This window comes from Eublepharis macularius, chromosome 6 (assembly GCF_028583425.1).
Source record: "Eublepharis macularius isolate TG4126 chromosome 6, MPM_Emac_v1.0, whole genome shotgun sequence".
NCBI lineage: Eukaryota > Metazoa > Chordata > Lepidosauria > Squamata > Eublepharidae > Eublepharis > Eublepharis macularius.
Genome location: NC_072795.1, coordinates 11,190,479 through 11,217,787, shown reverse-complemented (window position 1 = coordinate 11,217,787; position 27,309 = coordinate 11,190,479). Strand labels below are relative to the sequence as shown.

Below are 27,309 nucleotides of genomic sequence, written 5' to 3'. Positions count from 1 at the left end.
TTCAGCACCACAGGGCATTTTGTGGGGTGAAGTTAAAACTGGCTTCCTCTGGGCACACCCACCTCTATCACCGTCGGCAGAGGTAAAGGCAGACTTGGTAGAAAATAGAAAATGGAAGAACTCCAAAGCTAGAGAGATTCCGTTTTATTTACAGAGCAGCTTCAAGTGTTGATGAAGAGAGATGAACAAGTGCTTGACCGTTAAGCAACATAAAACCATTTTATTTGTAGTATCACTAAGACAGGGTGCGTTAGCTGGGGCAGAACATAGTCCTGCGTGGAGTTTAGACCTTGAAGATTTTGGAGACCAGAGTGGGTAATGCTGAATATTAGCTTCTACAGAAGCTTAGCCCAAGGCCACAAGAAGAAGGACCACGATCATCTGGGCAGACAGTAGGGCGAGCTGCTGTATTTCCCTCCCTACCAGACTACTTTGGCTTATACAATGCTTGCCCCTTCCAGAGGTCACAGCCAAAGGTGAAGAGGAAGACACAACCACCTTTCAGAAAAGAAAGGTGTTGCCTTCTGAGCAGGAAAAACACCAGGGCAACTTAAGGCAAAGCCTTGACGAGAGAGATGCTTCCCTAAGAGGATCTTGATTGGCACGTGAAGAGGTGGCACCTCTTTGCTGCAGAATATTGGAGGGCGGAGAGGGGGGGAGGAAGGAGGCTCACTCCACCTCAACCATTTCAAAGCTGGGTTTACAGCTTTGCCTCATTTCTGGAGACGCTACCGAAAGTGCAGTACAGAGCAGCATTTATGCCCAGAAACCTCCTCCTCTGCTCTTTGAACATGGCAGCAGTGGCAGATTTTATTCTACAACCAGACATATGGAAAGAAAAGGGATTGCTGGCAGCAGACTCCCAACGCACCCACACGCCCTTCCACGAAGCAGCCCAGGACACTGTCCGCCCTTCTCTTCACTGTCCTTTGGTCCCTGCCCAGCAGAGACATGACACCGATCCAGCAGCAGCAAAAGGGAGATTCCCTTTCCTCCTCCAAATCCCTTCTTGCACACCACCCCTCCCAGCAGACACTGGTTTCCAAGGGAAGGCTTCATCCAGCTGATTGCACAGCAAACATTCACATGATGTAGGCAAAGTCCCTGCTGCGCCACTGGTTGGACGAGGACCACTGTGCAGCCTGCTCCACTCCCAGCCAGCTCACACGCAGTCCGGACAGCTGCTTTATAGAAAGCCCTCCTTCCGGAACTGCTCCTGCAAGATGTTTCTATACTCGTCAAAGCCTCCATCGATGCGCTGCACGGTGCCATTCCCGCACACCCACAGCTCCTGACACACCAGCCGGATAAAGCGCTCATCGTGGGAAACAAGGATCAGGCCACCCTAGGACAAGATGGACAAACAATACTTCACATGGTGGCTGTGGGGTGGTGGTGGAGGGGGGTGGGATTGTGGCCACACCAGCCCTGCACCCACTATCATAATTTGTAACTCATTTTTATCCCCTTTCTGCCATGGGGAACAGCCATCACATTAGATCTGCTTATGCATTAAGGAACTCTATTAATGCAGGTTTACACTGAAGGGAGGCTCTGCATTGTGGCTGCTGCGCCAACAGGGGTCAGATATGCACATGTGCAGGCTTGCTCATGTTTGGCAGGGAAGAATGTGCATTTCTCTAGAACATCTACAGCTTGGGAATTCTGGTTCAACAATAGTCACATGTGCTATATCACCACTGAGAGACAGTGCCCCTGAAGAGCTCCGTATCACTGATAGTAGGTGAAGCAGCACTGAAGCTGCAGGAAGTGAGCATATCCACACAGAACCGCACAGAGATTTACCCGGAATTTGTTCAGTGCCTTTGCCAAAGACTCAATGGTCTCCATGTCCAGGTGGTTCGTCGGTTCATCCAGAATGTAGAAGTTGGGGCTGAAAAAAAAAACCCTACGTGAATCTGGGATGTGCTGGGAAGAGTGCCAGCCCACAACTCAAGAGGCACATCTCAGCTTGCCGATAGTGAACCTGTAGCATTAAGACCACCTGAAAGCTCAGTGGCTGGCCAGACGCTCCTGTGACACAAACCCATCATTGCCTAAGATAAGTACATGACACCCAGGCTCTCTGAGAAGATAGCATAGCAAAACACTGAGCGGGACCCTCCTTGTTTGAAAAGGTGAGAGGCCACAGCTCAGCCAGAACACATTGCATGTGGAAGGCCCCGAGTTTAATATGTGGCACATCTAGTGTCAAGGGGTCTCCAAACTTGGCAGATGGACCTTTGGTTTGACCCAGGATCTTAGTATCTCTTAGTTCTAAGCATGGTCTCTGGGAAACAACTGGCCTAAGGCATTATTCAGTATGAAGGTATGAGAGCCAGTTTGGTGTAGCGGTTAAGAGCGCGGGACACTAATCTGGAGAGCCAGGTTTGATTCCCCACTCCTCCACTTGGAAGCCAGCTGGGTGACCTTGGGTCAGTCACAGCTCTCTCAGAGCTCTCTCAACCCCACCCACCTCACAGGGTGTTTTGTTATGGGGATAATAATGACACACTGTAAACCTCTCTGAGTGGGCATTAAGTTGCCCTGAAGGGTGGTATATAAATTGAATGTTTTATTATTATTATTATTATTATTATTATTATTATTATTATTATTATTATTAAGGGGCCATAACTCAGTGGAAGAGGATGTCATTCACATGTGGAAGTGCCAACTGTGCAGGAAATAACATGCAAGTTAAACAAGGGGAACGTTCAAGGACTCATTTTCTCCCCATTAAGCACAACAGACTCCTACAGCTCTAAGATATAAAACGCAGAGAAAGAACAGAAACATCACCAGGGCATGGTCATCTGGGCAAATGCCACCCGGCTCTTCTGGCCTCCGGACAGGCTGGCAACAGGGCGGACTGCCAACTCTCCAGACACCCCATAGCATCCCAGCTGGTGACGGTATTCCTCCTCTGTCTTCCCTAGAACAGACAAAGAAGGCGTCACAGCACAGCCACGCTGCATCAGGGACAGGATCACTATACTAGGGCCTCTTGAACTCCGTGTCCAACTTGATCTGGGCATGACCGTGTGACATTCAGAGAAGATCAAAGGGGATCATACATTAAGTGACAACTAGGAAAGAAGGCCAATATGACACAAAGCCTGCCTGCCTGGTCTGAGAAAGAAGAACCAGATGGCGAGAAAAGGGATTTGTTGCGTTCTGGTCATTAGACAGTAACGGGTGAATTACAGGACACCCGCTTGTACAAAATACTAATAATGTTCCGAAAGCAAACTAGGTGCTGTACAGAAGATGTGTTCTTGCCCTTTAAATGATTGTAAGATACTGTAAATCTTAGAAAAGCATAACAACGGCTGTTACAGTGATACAGATTAGAGCTCATTATACTGAAGCAATACATATGTATTCTAGTGAACTTCTGAACTCTGCATGAACTCTATTGTAGTTTTTTTCTCACTTGTTATATAACCAACACAGGTATACTTTCATCTTTGACAGCTAATTAAAAGTGGTGGACAGTGTCTAGATTAATGTCCTCCAATCATAGAATGGACCAGTGCTGATCTACTCACTTAACTCTTCCTGTCATTTTTCACAGATTTATACATTTATTTTGCAAGTTGGATATAACGTCAATTTCTGGTTAATTAGAATGTTATACAATTTAATTAAGTGTTAAACCAATCATAGTTTATCTATGCGATCACATGAAAAATAACTTAGATTTTTGCATAAGATAACCTATAAAAATTGCCAACTCAGATAGTATGTCAGAGTTTTGACTGAAAGACATCTCATGAGGACCTAGGTGAGATTTTTACCATTGCTATGGGAATCTTAATGCATTTTGTACAGATTTTGATTGATTTAAACTTAAGAGTTAATTAGGAAATGTTAGCAAACCTAATTCTTATTGAACTTCTGTGTTCTATCTTTGTAGGATTTATATTAATAATATATGTTTTGATATCTTCTTTAAAAGTCTAGAGTGTATTTCAATAAAGATAAATAAATAAAAACTCTAGAAGGACTCTGTGTCTTGATGGGAAAAAGTTTTGCAAGAAGAACCCTATAAATAATTTGTACTGATAAGCAGTGCTGTTTAAAAAGCAAGTTCTGGTTTGCGGGTCTTAACTAAGTGCTGAAAGCTGTCCAGGAGTAAAGATAAATGTTTAGTCTGAGACAGTGGAAGCCTTAGTAAGACGTGGATAAAAATTCATTACATGGCCTCAAAGCTGACCACATAGCACCTAGTTTTGCTAGAGAGTGGTGTGAAGGGCTGTGAAGAGTGTGGTCTCCATTGCAGTTTGCTCCACCAAGCTGAGATCTCTCACCATACATTCCCACAGGAAGCCCCAAAGATCACCTGGGAACTTCTTTGCGAGTAACTCCGTGGCACTAATGTCCAGGTCCAACTGATCGACATGGTGCTGACTGAAATAACCGATCTTAAGGTTCCTGCCAACAAAGAAAGAGAGAACTACTGTAGACAGTCTTTCCCCAGATATGACCTCCTGTTGCTGACAGGGCCTGAGGGAAGAAACAGCTCTTCTGCTTCCCTTCTGCATTAGGTACAAGTGCCACATTCTCCCTCAGCGACAGAAGGCAAGTACTGCAGTTGCCTCAGGATATGTGTTATCCACAATTCCTACGCTGACTCTGCTTTGGGCAACAAACCATGTGCTGAAGATCCCCCAAATCCCTCCCCCTCACGTTTGTCACTGCTGGGTCTCTTCCTTACATTATGTCTACTCTGGGTATACAACCCTTGGATTAATAACCGGCCATTACTGATGGCATCACCAATCCTCCTGGAGTCTTCAGCCACACACACAGAACTCTGGGGGGAAGGGGCAGAGCCTGGACTTCAGAGAAAAGGGGAAATAGTGAGAGACTTGGGCTTCTGCTTTCCCAAAACCACAAGGTGATCTCTCCCAAGTCTGCGGCACATCCCAAAGGACTGGGTGTGGGTGGGAAGGCTGGTCAGTCTCATAACTGCTACTCTGGACATCCCAAAGAACTTGCAGGAGGGGATGTCTGTGCCGGGCATCAACAGCAAGGGGTGGTGACCAGAAAAGACTGGGAATGGCGGAACTCTGCTTATACTTTACTGTTCTTGTAAGCAGAGGCTGAAACTTCAGCTATTAGCACATGGGGTGGGGAAGGGGGCCTGGAATTGTATGTGATTGGTCCTTGAGAACCAGCAGGTCAATTTAGTCGCTGGAATATGCTGTGGAAAGTAGACGGAATTTCATACTGAACTCCCATACCTTAGTTCAGTTTCAGAATGATCTGGATTTTTGTTCCAGAAAGTGGCCAGAGTAATGAAGGGAATGGAGAAAAAGAGCACAAGTCATTTAAGAAAGGGACACGAGTTTTAGAGTGGATGAATTGGATGGCGGGGGTGGGTGGGGGTGGTAGAGCCCAGAAAAGCTGACACTTGGCCTCCGACTGCTCTGCTAATGTCTAAAACATTGAATGAAAAGTATCCACCTTTTGGGATGGCGATTCCCCCCTGCACCCAGAAAGACCAGAAACTTGCTTTATTCGTTAAAAAAGCAGGGACATTCACACAGTCAAAAACTGCAGCATCTGAAGGAGCCAGGGTCTGCCCTTCAGACCACCACCAGAGTCATGTTGGCACCCTCTGCCAGACAGCTAAAGCAATTCCAATGAGGAAAAAAAGGTTGTTGTCATAGCTTAACAGCACATTTGCCGCTTTCCATAGCTGACCCTCCCCACCACAGCCCTCCCCAGCTCCCCCAAGCCCGCCTGCCCCTTTGTACCTGTGGGCATGCCTGATCCCTTGGACAGGCGCCAGGTCTCCCATCAGGATCTTCAACATAGTGGACTTGCCAGCTCCATTCTCCCCTACCTAGATGAAAGGATGAAGGACACATCTCCAGAACTCTGTCACTGGCCTGAGAGTCTGTCAAGTGAGGAGAAGGCAGTCTGGGGTACAGAGCACAGGGGCAGCAGTGATCAGAAATCTTAGTTTGGGTCTGCTATGCTTTCCTGTTTAGATACGTAAAGGTAAGCCTGTCACTTTTCTCCTATCGTACCTGAAGGATGTGAGCTCTGTCTTAAGGAAACCCGTACTGGAATAAATGCTGTTGGTCTTTAAGGTGCCACTGAACTTCTATTTCGTTCTTCCTCAGACTTACCCAGCTGACCCACTAAAGATAACAAGGCCAAATTTCAGTGCAAAATGCAAATCTGTAGGAAGCATGTGAGCCTCCATGTCCAGAGGCAATATGCCAGTTGCTCAGAGGAGCAGCAGGCCCTGCATGGGTCTGATCCACCAAATGACTTCAGAGATGGTACGCACAGGCTGAAGCAAGGACAACACACCTGCCAGTTTTAGAGAATCGAGTTGGGCTAGTTTTCATGAAACCATTAGTACTTCTTGCAATCTATCCGAAAATAGTAACGTGGCTACAAAAAAAGCGGGGCCAACAGAGTCCTTGACATAGGGACACCCAAGTGAGAATTTTCCTACAAAGAGCTCTTAACAGTTTGGTAAGAGCCTGCCTTTTTAAGTGGAGAGTGATTGGAATTGGCCAAACCATTTTGAATCTCCCTGGAACCAAAGCGGCATCACAGCCCTGTCCAGATTTATCAGGCGGCCGGTCTGGTCACAAAGCCAAGTGTCACATTTGGGTCATTTCTCAGCCCTGCTGTCCCACTCCTGCCAGAAAACCCCTTTCCATACCACGCAGATGCGGGATTCCAGGTCAGCAGAGACAGAGAGGGAGTGGAAGATGTAATGACCAGGCTCGTAGTAGAAGTCCACTTCATCCAACTGCAAGATGGGAGGAGAAAATTTCTCGAAGCCATCAGGGAACCTGCGGAGGAAGGGACAAGGAAGCTGGGTGCAAAAGGGAGTAGCAAAATGTTCCCCTCACCTTGGGATCCTTGGCAGGGAAAATTACAGTAGTATTAATTACTGGGCTTGTGTTACTCTTAAATAAAATATTTAGCAGTATAACAAAATAACATTTGCAACATTATTAGAGGGTTTCAAAGATCGTTATCTTAATCCCGTTAGACAGGTTAGAATTATTATCCCCATGTTGCCAATGAGTGAACTGAGGCTAAGGTAAAGAGACAGAAGTTGGCCTAAGGCCCCTTATGGATTTGATGAAAGAGACCTGATTTAATCCAAGAACTTTATGATTTGCAGTTGCATCTCTTCAGCATTATAATACACCGGCTGTCTAGTCACCACCAGTAGCCAGAGTAGTGTAGCATGCCAGGAATATGCATCTCCCTCCCCTCCTTGCGACATCTCAGGGTTGCTGTGCAGACTCAGAAATAACGCACCTTTCAGCCTATTAGCTGCAGTATCCCACAACATACTACACAGCAGGAAGTCAGAAGAGGAGACTAAAGAGATGGACATGCAGACAATTTGCAGTCTGTGTGTGTACATGAGAGCCTGCATCCAAGCATCGTTCTATTATGGAAATTCTCTGCACACACTAAGATTTGGAGATTGCACCTAACAAACTGCACATAATGAGCATGGTTAAGTAAGCCAAGGCAAAATTTGTGTCCCCCTGATATCAAGCACATTGTGAGCAATCCCACCAGTTTTTCAACTCGCTGCCTCTCGTCCGCATTCTAGATATGCAAATCTAAACTGGCTCATTTGCTGAACGAAACACGCTGGTGTCCAATGCAACATCCTAAGGCAGCCAGTTCTCCGCCAACAAAAGCATACTTAATACGCAAGGCTTGCAAGACCAAACTGCCTCTTGAACCAGATGCCATGAAGTCAACAGTGTGCTTCATGGTCTTGAGACTGAAGAATCAGAGCACGGTAGGATCCAGGCAACAGCACCAGTGGATACTTCCTGTGTTTTTGAGTTGATGTCTCTAAGCTTTGACATTCCCAGCTCCATGCAAAGGGGCGAGAGGAACGGTTCTCCTTGAACATTTACTCGGTGGATGGGGGAAACGGGGGAAGAAATGCAAGTCGCACATTCCAATTAAGAACTGCTTACTTCATTATCACCTCAGATTCCTTGTCCACGGGTTTCAGCTTGGGTCTAAGAAACAAGCGAAAAAACAACTTATCACAAGAGGAAGGGATACTTCCTCACAGGCTGAGCCCAACCTGAAGCAATTTAGGATTGGAGAAAATCTTAGGACAGGAGCCCACCAACCCTGTCTGACAGACAACTTCTGACCCAGGCTCGCAGCAGCCAGTGAAGACAGCCGAGAGCAAATGTTCCTCCCCCCCTCCCCCAATCCCGAGATCATTCAAGCTTTCTAAGGGCCAAGCTACACATGACGAATGACACTTGAACGGCAAGTGTATTTCTCCCTGTTCACTTGCCCTCCACTCAATCCACTTGCCGTTCAAGTGTCATTCGTCATGTGTAGCTTGGCCCTAAGACTTGAGAGCTGAAGAGGTCTGTTCATTTCTCTATGCTCAGTACGGATCAAAACGAGCTCCCCAGGTGGCTCCCTGGACCTCTACCCGTTTATCTGCCTTCCTTGTTTATTATGCAACCAATGCTCTCCTTCTGCCTTGTAATGGTCAACCCAGTAACTTCCTGAAGAGATTCTCTTGTCTTAAATCTATTTAAATGCAGCACTGAATCCAAGAAGGGAACCCTTTTGATATCCTCGTTACCTCAGTGACTTTTACAGAACATCTGTGCGCTTATAATGCACAATTTTATCTACTTACTTCATTTATAACCTGCCTCTCTCTCCAAAAGGGGACCCTGTTGTGAAGATGACAAACCCCAAATGACTTGTTGTTCTCCTGCATTTTCTCCTCACAATAATCCTGTGAGGCAGATTAGACGAAGAGGGAATGACCGGCCCAAGTCCACCCACAGCAAGCTCCGTGGCAGAGTGGGGATTCGAACCTGGGTCTCCCAGGTCCTGGTGTCACACTCTAACCACTGCACCACACTGGTTCTCTGGAGAAGGGAAAAAACCTGCAGGATCTATACGTTGATGTGCATGATTTGTGGAGAGAGAAATGGGAGGTCTCCACAATACAGAGATGTCTCATTTCTTCTGATCATTCACGTCAACGGTTAGATGTTATAATTTCCCCTCCACCTCGAAACAGAATTGCGCAAGCATGCATCAGCCACACTGTCCCTTCTCTTCTCCTGCCACACACAACCCAGCTAGGGTGGATACTCACAGTTTCTCCAGCAGTTTGAGCTTGCTCTGGACTTGAGATGCCCGGTTTGCATTATAGCGGAAACGGTCGATAAAGACCTATGAGACAAGACAGAACCAGAGTTTCTCAAGCTGCAAGAATGGCTTCAGGGATAGGTCTTAAAAGTAAACCTAGTTAGGATCACTGAAGTCAAGTACATCTTGTTGGTTTTAAGTAGGACATGCTTTCCAAAATGCAAGACTTGGAATTCTCCTTTAGTCTTGTAATGGGGCCCAAGAGGAGTATCGACAATCTCTTCAACCACCGAAGCTATATGGAGGCCAAACAACCAAATCAGCATAACTATCAGAGTGAATCGTCCTTTGTATACAACTCAAAACACCGGTATCCTGATACTACCTCCCGCCCTTTTCAAGTTTTTCGTCCCAGATTACAGACAAATTAGGGCCCATATCTAGTAAAGGCTCTCAAAGTCAACAGTGTAGGGAAAGAAAAGCCTTCCAGGGATTCTCTCTCAATTTTCTCCCGAATGCTTGACATTTTGACTTCTAGTAGGTGCTCTACTACTTCAAGACTCCTGTGAGGTAGTTTAGCTTTATCTTTACGGCTACCCAGATGGGCCTGAAAGTCTAGATCGTTAGATTTCTTTACCAAAGAAGGCTATGCTAGGGGACACTGGACTTGCATGCACGAAAGCCACGTTGGGTGGGACCACAGTAAGGAGAACTGGGCACTGCGGAGTGAAAAAACTGGCTGAATCCAACCTACTACAAAGATTCCCTTAACTTACATTAATTTAGACCGGTCACAAAATGAATCCTCTTAGTACAGAATCTGGATTACACTCATACAGGATTTGTTTATTTCAGTGCACACTGCGTAGGGGATGTCCACCATCCACATGAAATCCATCAGTCATGCCCTTTGTGCTTGCTCATTTGCAAGACCCCAAATACCCTTGGCTCCCCCTATACCTGGATGTGCTCCCGGTATTGCTGCTGGGCCTCATACTCCCGCTGCTGGTTTTTCAGCCTCTCCTCCTTGATCTTCATGAAGTTCTCGAAGTCGCCACGGTAGCTGTCGAGCCGTTGCGAGTGCAGGTGGATGACGTCAGTGGCCACGGCATTCAGGAAGTTCCGGTCATGGGACACCACCAGGATGGTAGACTGCCACGTCTGGCAAGGCCAGCAGGACAGAACGTTAGCTGGAGCACAGAGATCGCTCAGCTACATCTACAGGCCTAAGCTGGCTTCCCAAAAGAGCCACAGCTTAATGTTTATACTCCATCAAGCCCCTAGGGGGAGGACCCCCCCCCACCTCCAATGAGCTTGGAAATTATTTCTATGGCTTTCCACTGCCACGCAGACCTGCAGGTAGTTCTCCAGCCAGATGATCGCCTTCACGTCCAGCATGTTGGTCGGCTCTGGAATTGAACACAGTGGGCATTCTTTGGCAAGGGATTCGGTAGTTAAGAAAAGATGGCAATTAAGAACACAGAACAGCGTTTGAGGATGCTTGGCCAATGGGGGGTGGGGGGGCGGGGGGCAAGGAAGGCACTGATCCTGGGTTCAAAGCCCAACATACGCCATTTAAAGGAGCTTAAGTGGCAGGATCTTGGAAGTCCTCTGGCTGATACCCTAAGGGAGCTGCTGCTGCGTAGCATAAGCTGCACTGGGTTAGACGGACCAACAGGCTGAAAGCGCAGTCATTTCCATTAAGAGAGCTCGGCGGACGGGCCTGCTTGCATTTCTGGCCCCCTTGACTGCTGGACTTGGGGCCAGTGTGGAATGTCATCACACAGCACATCGGCCAGGCTGCCAGGGAGCAGGAGCAGAAAACCAACACTTCTATCAGGCGCAACCAATGTTTACAAGGCACTGTCCAAACACTGGAGTGGAATATCACACTTTGGGGGTGGTGGGGGGGGGAGGATGTTGGATCAAGACTCAATTGGCAGTTGCCATCTCTTCCCCCTCCCCCCTGCAGACCTTCCTCTTGCCATTCCTTGGGGTCCCCTACCCCAAGGAGTAGAATTTCACAAAGATCAGTGGGCTGCAGTGGAAGGCAAGTAAGTTCCATTCTGTCATTGGAAAATTACGTCTGGATTCAACCCGAACATTCTGTACTCCATACAGTGACTATTACTAGGGCCGAGCGAAGGTGTTTTATTGACCAGTGTATTGCACATGTCAGTGGTTTTCAGCCAAGATGAGAAACTGTGATCCTACAGAACCAGTGGGGTTTTTTCCTGCCTTTTCTTAGGACCTATTTCCTAAAGAGGAGAAGGGAATGGCACAGTATAGGTCAATCTCATCAGATCCTGGAAGCTAAGCAGCTTTGGTACTTGGATGGGGGACCACCAAGGAACACTTACGGAGAGGTAATTGCTACTGTGGGCGGGAGGGTGGCATGGTATAGCCCGATTTCATCAGAACCTCAGAAACGAAGCAGGGTCTGCCCTGGTCAGGCTTCCTCTGTAGAGGAAGGCAATGGCAAACCACCTCTGCTTCTCACTTGCTTTGAAAGAGTTTTTCTGGGGTCGCCATGTCAGTTGCAACTTGATGGCACATATGTACATATGGGGGGGGGGGTCATGCCCTCTACTCTCTCTGCATGTATTCTGATAAGACTTGCAGGCTGGGGAGATGAGGTAACAGCGGAGAAGGGGCGTCCTCCCTGATTCCAAAGCTTGGCTTGAGAAGCCTTCTGGTGCTAGGTTCATATTTCTTGTCCCACCCTCTTTGAGGCGGCTGCCCAAGATCCTGGCCTTGACATCCCTGAGCTCATAATTCTGGCTCCCTGTTTTCCATTCACATAACATTCATGTCACACACAACAGAGCGAGTCCCTGGTCTTTAAAATATGGATCACTGGCATAGTCTGGGGCTGGTGTATGAATAAGGCCTAACCTAAATGGATTGTGCTATGCTAATTTCTTAGAGGCAATCACATCAGATTCTATGGCTTCTTCAGACAGTGAGTCCAGTACAGGCCTGCTGCTCCCAGTATTTTGTGATGCATGCCAGCACACGGTGCATACAGACTTAACTCAAAAGCTGAACTTTTATTCCACCACCCCCAAGATAATTTTAAATCATTTATGTGCATTAGTAAACCTCGGAGCTCATTCAAGTAGGATAATCCCACATGCTTCCAGGCTATTCTTAGTGATATATGGGGGATTCAACTTTGCAACAGTGTATGTAACTATGTACGCATTTAATCAAGGAGTCGTGCATTTTTTATGGTTCAGTTCAGACCCCACCCCACAACCAGAGTCGGGAGGATCGGGAACATGCTGACGGGATCTTTCTCCCATGCCCTGTTCAGATTCCCTCCTTATTCTGAGAGTTGACCAAAATTGCCCTGATGACTAATCACGGTTTGCTTGATTCAGATATCAGAGCAAATTCTGGTTAAAACAGCCTGGAAATGGCTGGTATTTTACATGGGAGAGCAGTGGAGGGCAAAGCAAGCCTACAGCATGCTCCTGAATGTCCAAATCTGATTTGGAGAGCCCTCTGATTTGGAGCCCGTGGTCTATGCTCCGTCCCCCTCCTTCCTCCCACATGCAGCCAGGAAAGACTTACCATCAAGCAGTAGGAGGTCAGGCCTGACAACGTTGCAACCAGCCGGAGGAGGGGTGGAGAAGAGGAAGACAAGACAGCATTAATATGAAGTCTCAGGATGAAGTTTTGCTAGAAAAACTGTCGATACTGTTAATTCTTACAGCAGCTCAAGTGACTCAACACTGCTCTGGCAATATCTGGACCCCTTCCCCAAGGATACCATCGACCATCCCCAACTTCAACCATTTTTGCTGGGGGGAGGGGGTGTTTCAAAAAGTGCCCTGTATGTATTGGCAATTGCCACTTCAGCTTAGCTTTGGTCTCCAGAAGCTCTAGAATCTGGTGGTTGGTAATGCCAGATTCAGTAACTCAAGCCCTACAGTTATGGATTCATATTCTAAGACTGAGCACCACCAGCAGTGTAACTTCTGGATGCAGTCGTAATGTAGCAAAATACACAAACCTGGCGAAGAGGGCACGAGCTAAAGCCAGCCTCATTCTCCAGCCTCCTGAGAACTCTCTGGAGAGAAAGAAACAGGCCCCGGCAGCATCAGATACCCAAAATCAAGTAGACCAATGAGCCCACAGGTAAAGGCAGGTGACCTTATAGTTTAAGGTCCACCGTTCAAGTTCTCCTCTGGCCCACATGGTAATGTATAGTGGGAGGAGCCCAAATTTCTTCTTAGCTGGAAGCCTCACCCACCAACCTCAACCACTGCTGGAAAGATACAACCTAAGGTAGAAGCCACCTACTTGGTTGTCTGCTGTTGCATCTTTGCACTGAATCCCAACCCAGCCAGAATGACAGACGCTCTATAGAAAGAAGGGAAGGAAAGGGAGATCAGCGGATGAAGAGAATACTGGAAATGAGAAGCAGCAAGCCATGAACTCCGTGCAGAGGAGCTGTTCTGAACACTGCTGCACAGCTGAAAAGGCATTTCAAGAAACCCGACCCAGCTCATCTCTGCCCCCTTTCGAAAATCACAGCTATTCCAATATGTTCAGTTGGATGCAGGGCACAAGTGCTGCTCTGAGCAGACCCAAAACTTTAACTGAGAGTTTTTAAAAAAATGTAAGGTGAAACAAACTGCTTGGCAAAGTCCTGGGTGTTATCACAACATACATTTCACCACACCCAGAATCCCTTAAAGTGATCCTGTGACAGCAGTCCTGCGCAAACACGGCATCAAAAACTGGTCAGCCGCACAACTTTCTAACTGGGAATCAGTTCACAGAAGATCAGAAGCCTAAAATATCACCTTAAAAGAGGCTCTTTGTCTGGCTCAAATTACATTGATTTCTTAAAATATTTACACCCCATGTGATGACATGCATACTACTTATGGTGATCAATGGAACGATTCTTCTCCCTTACCCACAGGGTTCCCCCCCCCCAAATGCAAAGCAGTTTTGAAAGCTACTAGTCTGTGCAGAAAAACAGCGAGGCAGGGGGTGAGCGGCTGCTGAATCCCACATCTGCTCCTGCCATTAGCTTAGGTCCACCAAGTATTTCCACAGCACTACGATTCTTGCCTAGAGTTTCAGGCAGAGAGCTGTGTTGGTCTGCAATAGAACGGCAGGATTAGAATCCCTTCTTCGGATATTATCGGTATCGGAAGAAATGAGCTTTGATTCTCGAAAGCTTATACCCTGAAAACTTTCTTGGTTCTTAAGATGTCACTGGACTCAAATTCTGCTTGCTTACAGAGTGTGGTTTTCTCACTTCTTCTCTCCTGCTGCAATCTAGAATGCCCCACCCTCTGCACTCCTGTAAAATGCAGTTCCTAAGTGGGAATCTTTGCACCACAAAAACGCTCAGCCAGATCCCAGGCATTGGTTCCAAGCTGCCTTCTCCAAGCCAATTCTCAACCAGGATCTTTCCCCTTGTGAAAGTGGGAAACCAGATGAATGCCGAGCAAGTGGCAGGCACAGAAAGGATTAAGTACTCCACCTCCCCCCCGCTTCAGTTTGGCAGCCTCCAAGGCTGTTTTGCTCTTATAAAAAGCCCAATTGATATGGGGAGGTGGGAAACAAAAACCATACAACTGACCATCTCAAAGAAACAAATGCATTTTTAAACTCAAGCTTCTTTTCTATCTAACAGGAAACTGGTGATAGTTCCACCAATTAGCCTAAGAAGCGTAGGTAACATTTTATGGCAGTGGGTTTGTAATCTGGGTCCTGGATCTACCTCTGAAGGGAGGAGAGAATTAACTCCCCCCATCCTGGTGTGAGACAGTGCCACCGGTTGTCAAGTGGATACTGTGTAGCAGGTTCTTTTCAACTAGCAAGGTTTTAGAATAGCTGTCAGTTCCAAGGTTATAGTGGTCTCTGCCAAAGCATCAGGGTGTTTGTGAAACAGAGTGGCTGCAATCCCAGTGCTGTCAAAACCCCTCTCACATTCAGACGGGGAAGGGTCATATCCTAGCGGCAGCACACGTGTTTGGCAGGCAGAAGGTCCCCTGGCATCTCCAGCGAAGAGGATCAGGTAGCAGGTGATGTCAAAGACTTCTGCCTCAGACCCTAGAGAGCCGCTTCCAGTCTAGATGACCTTCTTGGATAAATGGTCAGATACAGTACAAGGCAAGCTTCATGTGCATTCCTGCCATCTTTACGCTTAAGGACAGCTGAAGGTATTCATCTGTCCGTCATGAAAGGGGCCTCATCTTACCTTGCTGGGGCCTTGTCTGCCTCAATTTCTTCCAGCCGGGCATAGATTTCTGACAGCCTGGAGCTTTCGGAACCATCTCCCCTGAAAAAAGAACAGTGCGGCAGTTGGTTGCCGGCAAGGGTTGGTCAGCTTTGCATCGGATGCCCGGGGACCAAAGTTACCTTCCAGAGTTGACCTGGGCTGTCAGTGCCTTCTCTTCCTTCAGCAAGCTCTCCCGGGTGGTGTCACACTCCAGCACGCTCTGCAGGGCTGGCGTGTCATCCCCTGCTACTTCCTGCTCTACGTGGAGGATGCTGATGTGCGAGGGGATCCGCAGGTTCCGGCTGGCGATCATCTTCAACAAGGTGGTCTTGCCCAACCCATTCCGGCCAACTAACCCGTACCGCCGCCCATAGGCCAGGTTCAGTTCTGCGCCTGTTAGGAGGACGCTGAAACGAGATAATGTGCAGTCCTCGAGACAGTCTTGGCTACCAACCCAGCACAAAAACAAGCTGCTCTCCCACCTAACTATTAAAGCTCTTGGGGGAGAGGCTGCAGCTCAGGGGCTGAGCATCTGCTTTGCACGCGGAAAGGTCCTGAGTTCCGCTCCTTGGGATCTGCAGCAGCAGGGGAAAAGATCCTGCTGTACTCAAGACCTTGGAGAGCCGCTGTTGACGGGAGTAGGCAGCACTGGGCTAGATGAACCACTGGCTGGGCTCAGCGTAAAGCAGCTTTGGATACGCTTGCTTACACCAACTCTGAGTCTTCGGAGTGCAGTGAAGGTGGCATGGGATAGCCCAATGTTGCCAGATCTTGGAAGCCAAACAGGGTTGGTGCTTGGATGGGGGGCTGCCAAGGAAAACTTACTGAGAAATAAGTACTACTGTGGGAGGAAGGTGGCTTGGTATAGCCCGATCATATCAGAAGTTGGAAACTAAGCAGGGTCAGCCCTGGTCAGGATGGGAAGGCTGGGGTGGCTGTGCAGAGGAAGGCAAAAGCAAACCACCTCTGCTTCTCACTTGCTTTGAAAGCCCCTTGCTGGGGTGGCTATAAGTCAGTTGCGACTTGACGGCACATACATGCATATGACACTAGTCTGCAATCCCACTCAAGCTGGTTCCCCCAGGCATCTTGTGGGTGGATTTATGGCTTGGCCAGCACTGAGCAGCCTGCTCCAAAAGTCTCATCCTTTCCAGCTTTTAATCCGACTCACCAGCAGCAAGAGCTGAATGCAACCGTGGGCTCCTCCTTTCTAAATGAACACAGCTCAAAAAACCCATCAACCTCTTCATACAGGCCCAGCAGACTTTCAACAACTTTTCCCACAGTCCACAGTCTCAGCACGCTGGCTGCCCACAAGCCTCCCCTCCAACGGGCTGCAGAGGACTCACCGCTCACCGAAGGACACATCAAAGTTCTCAATGCGAACGTCGTAGGACTTGTTCTTGCCCGAGGTTTCCAGGCGGGCCTCCTTCTTGCTGGCAGCTTGGCTGGCGGACGCCTCCTCAAGCACTCTGTCACCAGGGCAGCACAAGGGGAGAGCATTAACGCACAAGGAAGTAAAAGCACCTTTTCCCAAAGTCACAGAGTAGTTCAGCTTCCCAAAGCAAAAATAATACCTAAGTTAAGCCTGGTTCTTGCGGAGGTGGTAAAGCTTAAGTTTGAGAAGTACTATTTTAAGGCATGCATGACCACGTAGGCTTGTCATTTTCTCAATGGCAATGGTCACCCCCCCCCCCAATAATTGCAGAAGGAAAAAAATGGGAGGAAATGGTATAGATGATGATGCTTTAGGAATTTTCCCAGTGGTCTTTATCACGGAGATTAGGGGAAATTCTCAGAGCGCCACCCAGAAGTGACATCACTTCCTTCCTGAGACACCATCCTCCTGTCCCCCCACATCTCCCAGGATTTCTTAAACAGGGCTGGGAATCCTATGATGGAGGAGTTGCTGCACCTCAGAAACAAACGAGAAGGCAGAGCGTTCAGTTCTTTTCCTGCTATGCTAGTTTTCTATGCCCAAGAAAATGTTTTTGGATGAAGAAGCGTTCGATGATGCCAGCTTTCACCTCCTGCCTGAAGCGATACAGCTCAGGCGCAGTTTCCAACTCGGTGAGAAGCAGGCTTCAAAAAGAACTTCCTCCAATGCTTTAACGTTACATTTCCGGGATCACTTCAAGTAGGGATTTCTACTGCTTCTCCGTGGGAGAAAAAACAGCACACCCCAACCTTGGGAGGCCCATTTTGTGCAGAAAATGCTGATAAAGACAGGAAGGCAAAGGCCAGGGCTTGCTAGCTGGTATCAGCCGGGAGGAACCGTGAAGTGCTTTGTGACTGCCCAGCAGTGGATTGGGGGAAACCGTAGGCAGTGTCAAGGCAGACGCGGAAAACAGCAGCCATGACGATGTCCTTTATGTCCTAGCAAGATATTTACTGTTTACTAGCAGGCTGAAGGAGGCCGATTACCAGCAGCAGAGGGAGGCACCACAATCTACCTCCATTGCTGCTGGCACCAAACCATCCACTTCCAACAAGATCTGAGTCCGGTAGCACCTTAAAAGTATCTGAAGAAAGGAGCTTTGAGTCTCGAAAGCTTATACATTGAAAATCTTGCTGTCTCTAAGATGCTACTGGACTCAAATCCTGCTGGTACTTCTGAAGATGATGGCTAGAGCATTTTGTTGATAGAATTGGATGTTTCTCGTGCCAGCCTCTCAAGAAGCACACACCCCTCCCCCAGGATGATGAGCAGCAGGAACCATTTCTACTTGGTCGGGTCCCCTCACTCACAAGGGGTTGCACGACTTCACAGAATCTCGCTCTTGCTTCTTGTTCTGTTTTGCTTTGATGCGAGCTTCGGCCTTCTCTAGCTTCTTAGTGTTCACCATCTGCAACGTGGGGAAAGGGAGAAGGGTACAGAAGGGGCAAATGTCAGAGACGCTCTGCAAGGGAGGTCCTTGCTCAAGTTATCTGGAGCTATTTGTTCAAATGGCACAGTTCGGCTCCTCCTTTTACCATCTGACCACAGGGCATTCTGGGAGGAATATATGCGATGAACAAGGTGGGGGTGGGGTGAAGGAGAAAGAGGCATGAGGGTGGGTTTCGGATGATTACAGTCTGATCCCAATTTGATAGATATTGCAGCTGAATCAACTACCGCAGCAGAAAAAGTCAAAGGAGTTATGGTATAACCTGCTGCAGAAAGGAAAGTGAGAGGAAGCTGGCATTGTACTTGATATTCCAGAAAGGCATCAAGAAGGGAGAAGAGTAATGGGCCTCTTCTACTCCGCTGCACTTACTGAGGTTTGATCTCTCTTCAGCCACAGCCCCGGGAGCAGGTCCACACCGGAATCTGTAATCAGCATGACAGGAATTGAATGCATAGCTGTACAGGCATCAGCACCAACACAGCCCGTCCCGTCATGTCTGGATTGAAAAAAGCACCAGCTTGCATATATGATCAAAGAGAAAGCGTTCCTCGATCAGCTGCTGCCCAATGCATATCGGTTATCCAAGTACAAGTATGAAACAGGTTTCCGTTAATAAATTTTTTTAAAAATTCAAGTATTATTTTCCATGTATTCTCATCTACGTACAGTAACAATAGGATATGGCAGACCTTATGTAGCCAGCCCACAAGGATGAGACTATATCATCTTATAGGGAGGCAGAAGAAATATTTTGGTGGCTCGCACTCATTTGATATTGGCCACAAGCGTCCTCAACCATTTTATTAAAGTGACAAAAGAAATAGCAGGCACAGAATTAAAACATTTGAAGTCATACAGAGACAAAGATAGGAAGGCACAGGGAAGAATGCATTTCCTCAATGGGTTTGTAGGCTGTGCTCGCTCCAAGGATTTCAGACCAGAATACATAGCTGAGCGGTAGGCACTTGCCTAAAGTTGCCCAGTGCACTGCAAGGCTGAAGAAGGAGTTAAACAAGGTACTGTCAATCCAAGGTCAACATTGCACCGTATTGGTGGGGCTGTGGTTCAGTTGTAAAGTATTCGTTTTGCATGCAGATGGTCCCAGCTTCAATCCTCAGCATCTCCCGTTAAAAGGAACTGGGAGCAGGTGATGCAGAAGACCCTGGACCTGAAACCCAAGAGAACTGCTGCCAACCAGGGCAGTCATTGCTGACCTTGACAGACGACTGGTCTGACTCTGTCTAAGGCAGCTTCGTGTGTGTTTATTGGTTCTCACGTCCCGCTGTTGCTGTTCTGGTCAGCAAAGTTGGAATGGTGGGAGTCTCAAAGGTCAATGAAGCCTGGCCACAACCTGGACACCAAAGATACAAACCGCTGCTCTGTCAACAGGCGCTACTCACCGTAATTATCTGTGATCTTAGAAAGTTGAATTGGGGCATCAAGGAGCACTTGCCTGTCTCCCTGGGGGTTCTCACTGTCCCTGCCGGATAAAAAGGCATTTGTTAGAAGAGGCCCCACTATTTTTGCTCCAACTTACTACGGGTTCCTCTCACATCTGTGTCTGGGGGCGGGGGGAGCCTCACTTAATGTGAACCATGGTCATTCAGCGCAAAGAAATTACAAAGGGAGGGTACAAAAAGTACAAGTCTGCTTCTCTTGTGCAATTCTGCCCGAAAGACAATGCAGAGCCTCACTCCAAGGAGCCACTTTACACCTGTCTGAGTTCAGTCCCCTATGGCCCGTTTCCCAGTTGCTTTCAGTTAACACTTCGTGCGTCCTCCCTTACCCTGGTGTCAGAGAAAGGAAACTTACAGGTGAAGGGTGTTGTACATCTGCTGACAGATAGCGCGGATGTCCTCGTCATCTTTGGAGTCTCTGGCCACATCCTGCAAGAGCTCCCCGACTGCTTCAAATAGATCATCCACTGATTCGAAGTCTGAGCTGCCGCTATGGAGGACACCTGCCAACGAGACATCGTTCATGCGTGATGGACAAGCCCTCAAACTTCCACAACGCTCTGGACAAAGTTCCCATGCAAAGGTTCCTGTGTAAACTTAGAAGCTGTGAAAATACGATTACAGACTGTATCAAGTGAGTATCGCTTTACTCTGCTCTTGTTAGAACTCATCTGGAGTGCTGTGTTCAGTTTTGGGCACCAGTTTAAAAAGGATGTCGACTAGCTGGAATGTGTCCAAAGGAGGGCAAAGAAGATGGTGACGGGTCTGGAAACCAAGTTCTATGAAGAAAGGTTGAAAGAGCTGGTATATTTAGCCTGGAGAAGAGGTAACTGAGAGGTGATAGTACAGCCTTTTACAAATATTCGAAGGGCTGTCACTTGGAGGATGGAGTGGAGTTGTTTCCTGTTGCCCCAGATGGTTGTACCTGAAACAACAGGTTAAAATTAAAGCAAAAGAGTTTTCGGCAAAACATTAGGAAGAACTTCCTGACAGTCAGAGCAGTTTCTCAGTGGAACAGCTTCCTTGGGATGTGGTGGATTCTCATTCCTTGGAGGTATTTAAGAAGAGAGGAATTTTAAGGGGGGGGTAGCTGTGAATTTCCTATATTGTGCAGGGGGTTGGACTAGATGACCCTTGGGATTCACTCCAGCTCTAGGTTTCTATGAAAAGGTAGGACAGATTTTATTTAAAATATTCGTATCTTGCCTTTTTGCCCAATTAGGCCCGTAAGGCAGTGAATGCTTAAAGATGTTAAAAATCACCTTTAAAACAAATACATGTATGTCAAAAAGCAGTTAAAACCAGGAGGGTCAGTAAGGGAATACCAAACCAAACAGAAAGGTCTTCACCACTGGCATAATACAACAATAAAGGAGGGCAGATGAATCTCCCTCCAGCCGTTTCGGTGCACAAAGGATAAGGCCCGTTCTCAGGTTGCTATTCTTCTAGCTCAGATGATGGGGTATCTGAAACAGGCCCCCCTCATGGTCAGGCAGGTTCATAGGAGAGCCTCTCAGGCATTAGGAAGGAAAGGCTAGGTTCTCAAGGGACAGTTCTCACAAAGGTAAGCTGTCTGGATTAGGCCCAGAACAATTTAACTTGCTCGTAGGTGACCTAAAACCAGGGGATAATCAGTGAAGGGATCAGCTTATTAAGAGACAACAAATTATTTAGAATGGTGAATACTAGAGATGGGCACGAACTGGGAAAATGGTGGTTTGTAGTTCGTCGTGTTTCACGAACCACGAATCTGCTTGAAATTGCCCTGTTCTTGAATCGGCTCGTTTGGTTTGTGAATACGTCACTTCCAGGGTAGCAGAAGGTCTGCAGAATCTCCCCCCTCCCCCCTAGGAAATTGATTAATTGGCTCCAGGATGTCTGCAGTGATTAACTGAAAAACAAACCAAACAAACTGGCCTAAAAATCGTTGCGGTTCATCAGAAACGCCCTCCGACAAACCACCGGTTCATGAACCCCCCCCCCCCTAAAACCCAGCCTGATTCGTGATGAACTTTAGTTCGTATTTCAGTTCGTGTCCACCTCTAGTGAATACCAAAGCATCCCATGACAAGATCCACGATCTCTACAAAATGCGTCAACAAACAAGGTTCAATGTCAGTAAATGAGAAATGGTATAAAACTATAGCCAAAAAATCCACTGATGAACTAGCAATGACTATCTAAGAAGCAGATTTTGAGGTCATGGTGGATAATAAAAAATGCTAACTCAGTGTGCAGCAGTGGTGAAAAAAATGCCACCTTAGGGTTTATTTAAAAAGGGACTGAAAACAAAACAGCCAATAACCTAACACCCTCATGTAGATCTATGGTACAGCTGTCTTTGGAAGAGTGTGTTCAGTTCTGGTTGCAGTATCTCAACTGCAGAAAAGGGCACTCAAAATGATCAAGTTATTAGCAAGAATTTTCCCTATGCTGAAAGGTGAAGAGTGCAGGAATTCCAGTTTGGGAAAAAAAAGCTGGGTAAGGGGACTTGATAGAGGTTTATAAAATTGTATAAAGCAGAGAGTGATTTTTTTCCCTCCCTTTTCCATCATGCTACAACTCAGGGTCATCCAATGACATGGATGGCCCGAAGGAGCCAGACAAAAAAAGATGTACTTCTCACAATGCGTAAGTAATTTGTCGAATTCACTGCCACAGAACGTACAGAACGGCCACTAGCTCAGATAGCTTTAAAGGAATACAAGACAAATTAACGGAGGTCTATCCTTACGTCACACGTTCATTAGAACAGGCAGGATAGTAAAAATATTACTTGTAACTTTATTGATGCTGATGCCGTTTTTGAAGGATTTCTGCAGCCAAATGCTTCTCAAAACGTTTCAGAATTTTGGCTCCTAAAAATCAGAATTCTCTTTCCCCCCTAACCTGTGCTGAAGCATACAAATAAGTTTAAGCCATTATAAGGCCAACAGGATGCTTAATAACATCTCTGTCTGTTCCTCCATCATTCTTAGGCACAGGAGAAAGTTTATGGTGGCTCAGTGGAGAAGCAGCAGGCCCACAAAGGCAAGAATTTGTTAGGCTGGCACTACAAGGTAGAGGACCTGACACTAGAAGAAGATATGTTGTTTCCCAAGAGAATCTAGAAGTCTGGGGGGAAAGTCTCCTTCTTGGTAATCAAACTAACAGCCCCATCCTAGCTGCATTTACTCAGAGTGAATCCCATAGACTTTAACGACAGTTATTCCCAAGTAAGTCTGCTTATGGCTGCTGACTTGATATTTAATCCAGAGTAACATATATGCCTTTCTTCTTGGGGCAGCCCAGAATGGTTTAATAGAATCAAGGCAGGCCTTGGAAGGAAAAAGGGAGGAGGACAAAGACGGAGCAAATTTTTTATCGTTTTGGAGGAAGATGGGATCCAAGACTGCAAAGATGGGGTGAATCTCAAGCATCTTTCCTTGGAAGTAAACACTAATAGAAGTCAATGGGACTTGCTTTCCAAGATGACATGGTTGGGATTAGGCTGCAACAGAAATAAGTAAGACAAACAGCGAGGGCTGAAAGGTACTTCATCAAGAGTGATGGTTAAAACTACAGAACAAGGCAAGAGCTAATGGCAATCACACCGGAATATGAGCACAATCCCACACAATTGTACGTCTGTTCTGATATGAAGTGTACATGCATGCATTTTTCAGGACCTGTCCTTGAAAAATGCATGCAGGGAGCAGTCTGGTCCTTTCTAACCAGCATTCATGTGTATCGTAAAGAGTCAAAAACAAATCTGGGTATTGTTGTAACATACAACATGAAGAAGCCCTGGGAAGAAGGAGGAACCCCCCCCCCCCCCGCTATCAGTAACTAACTACTGACATACCCAGCATATACAGTGTTTGAAAGTTCGTACTCCGCACACAATATCTTATTGTAATCCTGACAAGAACTCTGTAACACAGATCAGCCTTATTACCCTCTCTTGCAGATAAAGAACCCAAGGCTGAAAGAAAGCGGTTTAGGTAAGGCTCTTTGTGGCAACTTTGTGGCAAGAGGCCGCAAGGGAAATCAAGTACTTACCAATTCCCTGCTCGATCTTTTAGCTGCTATGTTATGACCACAAACCTATTAAAGTATGTTGAGATCGTCATGTAACGTGCCATAACCAGCAAACAGTATAATTAGTGCCCCAGCCCAGATGGCCCAGGCTAGCCTGACCTTGTCAGATCTCAAATGCTAAGCAGGGCTGATGGGAGCCCACCAAGGAAGTCCGGGGTTGCTATGCAGAAGCAGGCAACGGCCAACCACCTCTGAATATCTTTTGCCTTGTAAACCCTACAAGGCTGACATAAGTTGGCAGCAACTGGATGGCACATCCCAGCACAGTATAATTAGCAGTGTTTTTTTCCCCCAGATAAAGGATATCAAATCACGTGGCTAGCAAAGACCTTTGCTGAAAATCTGAGGAAGTAAAGCCTGGCTCTGATAGCTCAACAGTCCGACTCAGAATCTATGATACTACTTCCTATGATGAAACGCAAGGCTTTTTTTCAGCAGGAATGCGGTGGAATGGAGTTCCGGCACCTCTTAAAAATGGTCACATGGCTGGTGGCCCTGCCCCTGATCTCCAGACAGAGGGGAGTTTAGATTGCCCTCCGCGTGGAGGTCAATCTAAACTCCCCTCTGTCTGGAGATCAGGGAGCGGGGCCACCGGCCATGTGACCATTTCCATCGAGGGCAATTTAAACTTTAAAAAACTCCCCCCTTGTTCCAGCTGACCCAAAATGACGTCATTGTGCGGTCTTGAATTCCATCACTGAGTTCCACCACCTCTTTTCCCAGAAAAAAAGTCCTGATGAAACATATTTATCACTTTTTAATCCATGAAGAACGCATGACCAGTACAGGTTTGAATGTAACTGCAGAAGACAACCATCAAGATTAAGGAATTGAAGCATCTTTCCAATGAGGGAAGACTAAAGAGTCTTGGGACTTGCAGTTTAGGAAAACAAACAACTGGTGAGGGCGGGGGGAGACAGAAGTTTATAAAATTGAGCATGAAGTAGAGAAAGTGGATACAGAGAGCTTTTTCTCCCTCTCTCCAAATACTGGAACTCAGGGACACCCAACACATTCAGGAGGAACAAAAGGAAGTACTTTTTTTTACTTAACGAGTAATTAAACAGCAGAATTTATTGCCAGTGGATATAGGAGAACAGATGGCTTTAAAACAATAATCGATGACTAAAGGGAACCTCCATATCTGGCAGCAGTAAAGTTCAGAATACTAATGTGGGAGGCAACATTGGGGAAGGCCTGGGCCGTTCCCACACATCTTACCTTCTACTGAAACATCGCGGAAAACGGCGTCTTCTTGCACGAAATCGCGTCAGCAAGACACAATTTCATGCAAAAAACCCGGATGACAGCATCTTCCTGGCGCAATTTTGCACACGAAGAAGCCGTCTTCCGCGATGTTCTGGCAGAAGGTAAGACGTGTAGAAACAGCCCTGGATTTCTCTGCCTAGTTTGTTGGCTGCTGCATGAAAGAGGATGCTGGCCGAAGAGGTGACCAGGAAGGACACCTTTTATGTCTTTGAAATTGACTGTATCAACTCACACTGTGTAATCTACCTTGACTTTCAGTGAGAAAGGTGGTCAATTAAAACAAGCAAACAAATACATCCGTCCCAGGTATGGTGGCACATGATTAACCTGGACATAATTACATTATTAACTCTGTCTTTTAATCAGTCACAGATTGAAACAGTTTTAACACGGGTACATCTCCCATCAAAGGGTTTCACTGTAAATGGCACAGCAGTGATTCAGCATCATTCCATCTCGCCCCAGCAGTGCCATTCTGGGCGTACAGAAGGTCCTGGGCTCAATCTCTGGCATCTCTTGTTAAAAGGATCATATAGGAGGTAATATGACCTCAACTTGAGATCCTGAGCAGCTGCCACCAGTAGAGTGGATAACACTGACCTTGAGTAGCCAATGGCCTGACTCCGTAGCCCTATACACACTTTACAGTGAACATAGGGGCTTTAACAACTTTATAATGGTCCGCTTCTCTTTAATGGCCAGTTTATATCTTGCTTATGGCCAATGGTTTGTGTTTTAATGGCCTATGTTTTAATATTGTGCTTTTTAATTGTAAGCTGCCTTGAGCAGGACTCTGAAACATAGAAATATTCGAAATAAATGAATAAATAAACATCAGTTTTCTAATCTGCATTCACCTTTAAAATATAACTGAGAAGCAACACCCACTAATTGTGCAATTGAAACCCCATGTTTAGCTGTTCCCATGTTAAACAGTGTAAAAATTACTTCATGCACACCCCAAGAAAAGTCACATGTATCTTTGTATGCAGATTACACCGGCATTCTCTGTAACGTGTGGAGAAGGGCAGGGACAAAGCAACTTCACGTATTCGACTTGTTTAGAAAGCCCTGAAAAGGGAAGCTTTGACTCTCGAAAGGGAATACCCTGAAAATCTTGTTCTTGAAGGTGCCATTCAAATCCTGCTGTTTAGAAAACGTGTTGGCTTTGGCTAGATGATCCCATCCCATTCACTGGAATTAACCTACAGTTAACACATTCATTAACGGTAGTTTTTAAAGTTGTTTTCCAAAGCCTTCAGTTTTGTTAACCACAGCCCCCGACTGACACGTCACGCCACAGGAAACTTAAAAAGGCATTTGGCTGACGGAGCTGTAGAGACTTTCAAACAGGGTTGCCAACCTCCGGGGGGGAGGGGGCTGGAGAGCTCCCAGCCTGACAGCTGATCCCCTTGCTGCAGCCACCAGTTCCCCGGGAGGACATGGCTGCTTGGGAGGGTGGAGACTGTGGCAGTATAACCCGCTGAGGTCTCTCTTCGCTCCTACCAGGCTCCACTAGGTTTGCCAACCTCCAGGCTGGACCTGGAGATCTGGAATTAAAGCTGACCCCCCTCCCTGGCTCCCTCCCCTCTCCAAACCTTGACCCCCAGCTACACCCCCAAATCTCCAGGAATTTCGAGAGCGGGAGTTGGCGACCTTCATCCAAAGAGACTTCTGGATAATTGTGTGTGGGGGGGAGGGGAGACATTAAAATCTCGGGGCCATTCGCGTCGGCGGAACCGGCGCTTCGCCCTGCCTCGTGATGCCGGTCCAAGGGCGGGCAGGGAGGCATTCGCTAGCCCTCCCCGTTCCCGGCTCTCTGCCCGCCTCATGAGGACCGGCGACCCAGGCCAGCCACCGCCTCGCCTCACCAGTCACGTAGTCGAACATCTCCCCGTCGAGTTCCGGGAACTCCCTCCGCAGGATCTCGGCGCAGGAGACCGCCATCGCCGCCCGGCCTCCTCGGGGCCTTCCTCAGACACCGGCTGCAGCCTCAGCTACGTCGCGGCGCCTGCTGGGAGATGTAGTCCGTTCCTCAGTCACCGCCCACAGCCTTAGCTACGTCGCGGCACCTGCTGGGAGATGTAGTTCATTCCTCAATCACAGCCTGCCGTATCGGCCGCGCTGCGCCGCCTACTGGGAGATAAAATCAAAAAGAGTCCAGTAGCACCTTTAAGACTAACCAATTTTATTTTATTGTAGCATAAGCTTTCGAGAATCAAGTTCT

At 47.2% G+C, this 27,309-nt stretch overlaps 1 protein-coding gene across 2 annotated transcripts; it reads right to left on the bottom strand.

Annotated features, from left to right (window-relative positions):
* Nucleotides 1-193: 193 nt before the first annotated feature.
* ABCF3 (ATP binding cassette subfamily F member 3) lies at nt 194-27,060 on the bottom strand. Of its 2 annotated transcripts, XM_054983647.1 has the most exons (21): nt 26,954-27,060; nt 20,089-20,236; nt 19,677-19,756; nt 18,646-18,698; nt 18,137-18,234; nt 16,738-16,860; nt 15,529-15,795; nt 15,368-15,448; nt 13,450-13,509; nt 13,160-13,216; nt 12,718-12,740; nt 10,495-10,550; nt 10,102-10,302; nt 9,149-9,225; nt 7,986-8,030; nt 6,692-6,824; nt 5,766-5,854; nt 4,346-4,437; nt 2,803-2,935; nt 1,807-1,894; nt 194-1,345 (listed from the first exon to the last, which is right to left on the bottom strand). In XM_054983647.1, exons 1-21 carry the CDS (start codon nt 27,027-27,029, stop codon nt 1,187-1,189), a joined length of 2,139 nt encoding a protein of 712 aa, XP_054839622.1. In that variant the 5' UTR covers nt 27,030-27,060; the 3' UTR covers nt 194-1,186. The 2 variants fall into 2 exon arrangements, with proteins under 2 accessions (XP_054839622.1, XP_054839623.1); XM_054983648.1 differs by lacking the exons at nt 19,677-19,756; nt 20,089-20,236; nt 26,954-27,060 and adding an exon at nt 19,491-19,624.
* Between the last annotated feature and the right edge of the window lie 249 nt (nt 27,061-27,309).